At 34.5% G+C, this 3,142-nt stretch overlaps 1 protein-coding gene across 1 annotated transcript; it reads left to right on the top strand.

Annotated features, from left to right (window-relative positions):
- Nucleotides 1-2,135: 2,135 nt before the first annotated feature.
- Nucleotides 2,136-2,744, top strand: LOC141390501 (uncharacterized). The gene is made up of 3 exons (XM_073963456.1): nucleotides 2,136-2,246; nucleotides 2,300-2,512; nucleotides 2,584-2,744. Exons 1-3 carry the CDS (start codon nucleotides 2,148-2,150, stop codon nucleotides 2,668-2,670), a joined length of 399 nt encoding a protein of 132 aa, XP_073819557.1. The 5' UTR covers nucleotides 2,136-2,147; the 3' UTR covers nucleotides 2,671-2,744.
- Nucleotides 2,745-3,142: the final 398 nt, after the last annotated feature.

Below are 3,142 nucleotides of genomic sequence, written 5' to 3'. Positions count from 1 at the left end.
AAATCTTGATTGTTGCCATATCTTTCTCAGTTTTCTTTTCTTGGTTATCATTTCTTTGATATGTGCCGGGCATGAAATGAAAGATTCTTTCTTGTGAATATTTGGAGTACTCTGCCAAGCAGCTTTTTGTATTAAGTTGGTGACCAATTCAACATCATCATCGATTTCATCAGGTGTATTCGGCTCGTGATTGGGTATGGTAGAAGTTTGAAGCACATACTTAAAATATTGCCAATCAGTATATTTATTTGTTAGAAATGGTGATTCTGCTATATCGGTAGTCTTCTCAAAAATAGTCATAAATACTGGCGAATGATCGGAGTTTAGATCAAATCCATATGTTACCTTTATATTAGACTTCTGTATTTTATTAATTATAAAAAATCAATAAGATCAGGTATTTTACTTGTATCTGTGGGCCAGTATGTTGGATGCCCTGTGGACGCAACATCGCATCGCACTGGTTGATTAGAAGAAAATCCAAGCTCTCAATAGAAAATAAGCTCATGATATATAATCAAACTCTAAAACCCGTATGGACTTATGGTGCGCAACTGTGGGGGTGCACAAGCAAGAATAATATTAATATAATACAACGCTTTCAAAACAAGGTTCTTAGGTGCATAGTAAATGCACCGTGGTATATCCGTATGGAGGACTTACATCGAGATCTTGGAATAAAGACTGTTATACAAGAGATCGGAAATATTGCCATAAAGCACAACAGCCGATTGAGAAATCATGTCAACAGTGAAGCATCGAACCTTGCTAATCCTGTTGGTGTAGAACGCAGACTGAAAAGAAGAAAGCCTTGCGACCTAGTTGCAGCTTAAATTCATCCAGAAAATTGATGATAATAAATTAATGAAAATCATTTGTATATACTAATTTAAGTTTTGTTGTAAATTGCTTGTTAGTTGATTATAACTAGTTGCAGTATTTATAAATAAATAATAAAAAAAAATCAATACTAACAAATGTTGCTTTTAATATTTTTATGACTATTCTTGCGAATTTCATTCACATTTTATAGAAAAAAAATGGTGAAATTTGAGCAGTTTTCTCAGGACATCGTTAAGTACCTAAAACAAAGCATAGTTGCACCAGATGCTTTTAGGTGATATACACTGAGGGAAAAACCCCGTTGCGAAATCAAGCACGTATGTTGTCATTTTCGCAACGACCCGTTGTTATTTTTTTCAACAATGGCTGTTGGTGAATTGTACACGAACGTGCTCAAATTGACACCGAGACGTGGTCAACTTTCGGTACCAACAACGGCCGTGCTTAATTTGTCCACCGATGTGCTCAAAATGACAACGTTGCGTTTTTAATATTGGTAATTGCAGCCGATTACACACGAGTAAAAAATGACAACGGTGGTGCATGATTCATACACGGTCGTTGTCAATTTGACACCGGACGTGTATGAATTATACACCACCACCTGCATAAATCATGCACCACCGTTGTTACTTTGTACACCGACGTGCATGAATCATACACGGTCGTTGTCATTTTAGCAACGACCGTGTATGAATCATGCACCACCGTTGTCATTTTTTTACTCGTGTGCAATCGGCTGCATATTTACCATTTTTTTGTGTTATTGAAAGAGATAGGACGCATTGTGCAAAAAATTTATTGAAAATGAATAATATTCAAGAAATTAATTCGCAAGAGCCTCAAAATATCATTGGTGAGTTGCTAGAAATCGATGGCAATATTGTTGTGGTTCGCGATACAAGCCATTGCAGCAGTCAAAATGCGGAATACAATGAGGACGATTATATGTTAATGGAGTTCTTAAAAGGAATAAATATGGAGTCGCTTTTTGAACACTTAAAAGGTAAGTAAATAAAAATGAAGTTTTCAGTTAATCAGTGTAATTAACAAAGAATTTTCTTTTTTGTTCTTTTAGTATCACATGTAACATTTCGCAGTTTGCAGTACTTGAAAAAAGAAGATTTAAAGGCAGCAGTGCCACCATTGGGACTGCGTGTTGAATTCAGAGAAAAGCTCTTTGCTTGGAAAAAAGGAAAGGTACGTATTATTTGTATTACAGTGTTGAACTCAGTATTAATATTGTCATAACAATAGCTCGGGATTGATGACTAAACTATGTCAGTTCCATCTAAAATAGGTGAATGGTGGAAACGCAACGAGACACCTGCAAGTACTCCTGGTACTCCCGACACTACAGGTTCGAACTGCTCAAAAGCCAAAGGAATTCTGTCAGAGGCAAAGTAAGAGTAATATTTGTGTAAGCATAGTTAATGTAGTTTATTATTTAATATAGGATCTAAAGGAATTGTTAACACATACCTCGAAGGGGAAACTAGCGCTTGAATGTAGTAGTGCTAATAAGAAATTAAGTGACGAGCAAAGAGATGATAAAATTAATATAATTATTGAAGATATTTTAACCAACAATGTTACTCTTTACGCTCAGGACTATATGCGCATATTGGACGAAATTTGTTCCGTTTTTCCTCTTGAAAACGAAATGAGGGTAAGATTAACAATATAAATAACGTATCTGATTATGTAGTTTCTTAACTTATAAAATGTCTTTATTTTTAGGATTATTATTACATTTCAAGAAAAGGAAAGAACAACGCAAGCGGAAAACTTTATGCCAAGTATAGAAACAAGAAGTCCAAAAAATAAAGCTTTTGAATTCAGAGCCTAGCACAAGCAAAGCAGCAACGCACACGTCTCCTAATTTTTGCGACAAAGATGTTCCCGAAGTTGATGAATCAGTTGAAAATTCATTGAAAGCTTCCTTACTAAGAGAATGCAATGATTGGGGATCGATCACTTATATCCTATGAATAATGGAAAAGTTTAATTCAGAGTTAAGTTAATTTAATTTGTTTCCATATATGTATGAATATATGTAATTCGAATTGTTTTGTCAAATCAAATATGTATTTATATTGAATGTATTTATATTGAATTTATGTAATTGGTTTCGTTTAATAAAATACTTTTCAAAAAATTTCATTTCCTTTACTAAGGGTATAAAATGGAAAGGAACGGATATAAAAAAATTACCACCATTGGTTTCAATCTGACAACGGGGCGTTGACAATCTGACAACGGAGCGTTGACAATCTGACAACGAAGCGTTGACGATCTG

Source organism: Musca autumnalis, unplaced genomic scaffold (genome assembly GCF_047663935.1).
Source record: "Musca autumnalis isolate F117 unplaced genomic scaffold, ASM4766393v1 scaffold_1, whole genome shotgun sequence".
NCBI classification, from domain to species: domain Eukaryota; kingdom Metazoa; phylum Arthropoda; class Insecta; order Diptera; family Muscidae; genus Musca; species Musca autumnalis.
The sequence above is the reverse complement of the archived record's forward strand: the minus strand, read 5'-3'. Positions and strand labels throughout refer to the sequence as shown.

Coding starts and splice junctions, on each gene's coding strand:
- LOC141390501 (XM_073963456.1), top strand. CDS start 2,148: ATGGTGGAAACGCAACGAGACACCTGCAAGTACTCCTGGTACTCCCGA. Junction 2,247..2,299: donor GGAATTCTGTCAGAGGCAAA/GTAAGAGTAATA, acceptor TATTTAATATAG/GATCTAAAGGAATTGTTAAC. Junction 2,513..2,583: donor CTCTTGAAAACGAAATGAGG/GTAAGATTAACA, acceptor CTTTATTTTTAG/GATTATTATTACATTTCAAG.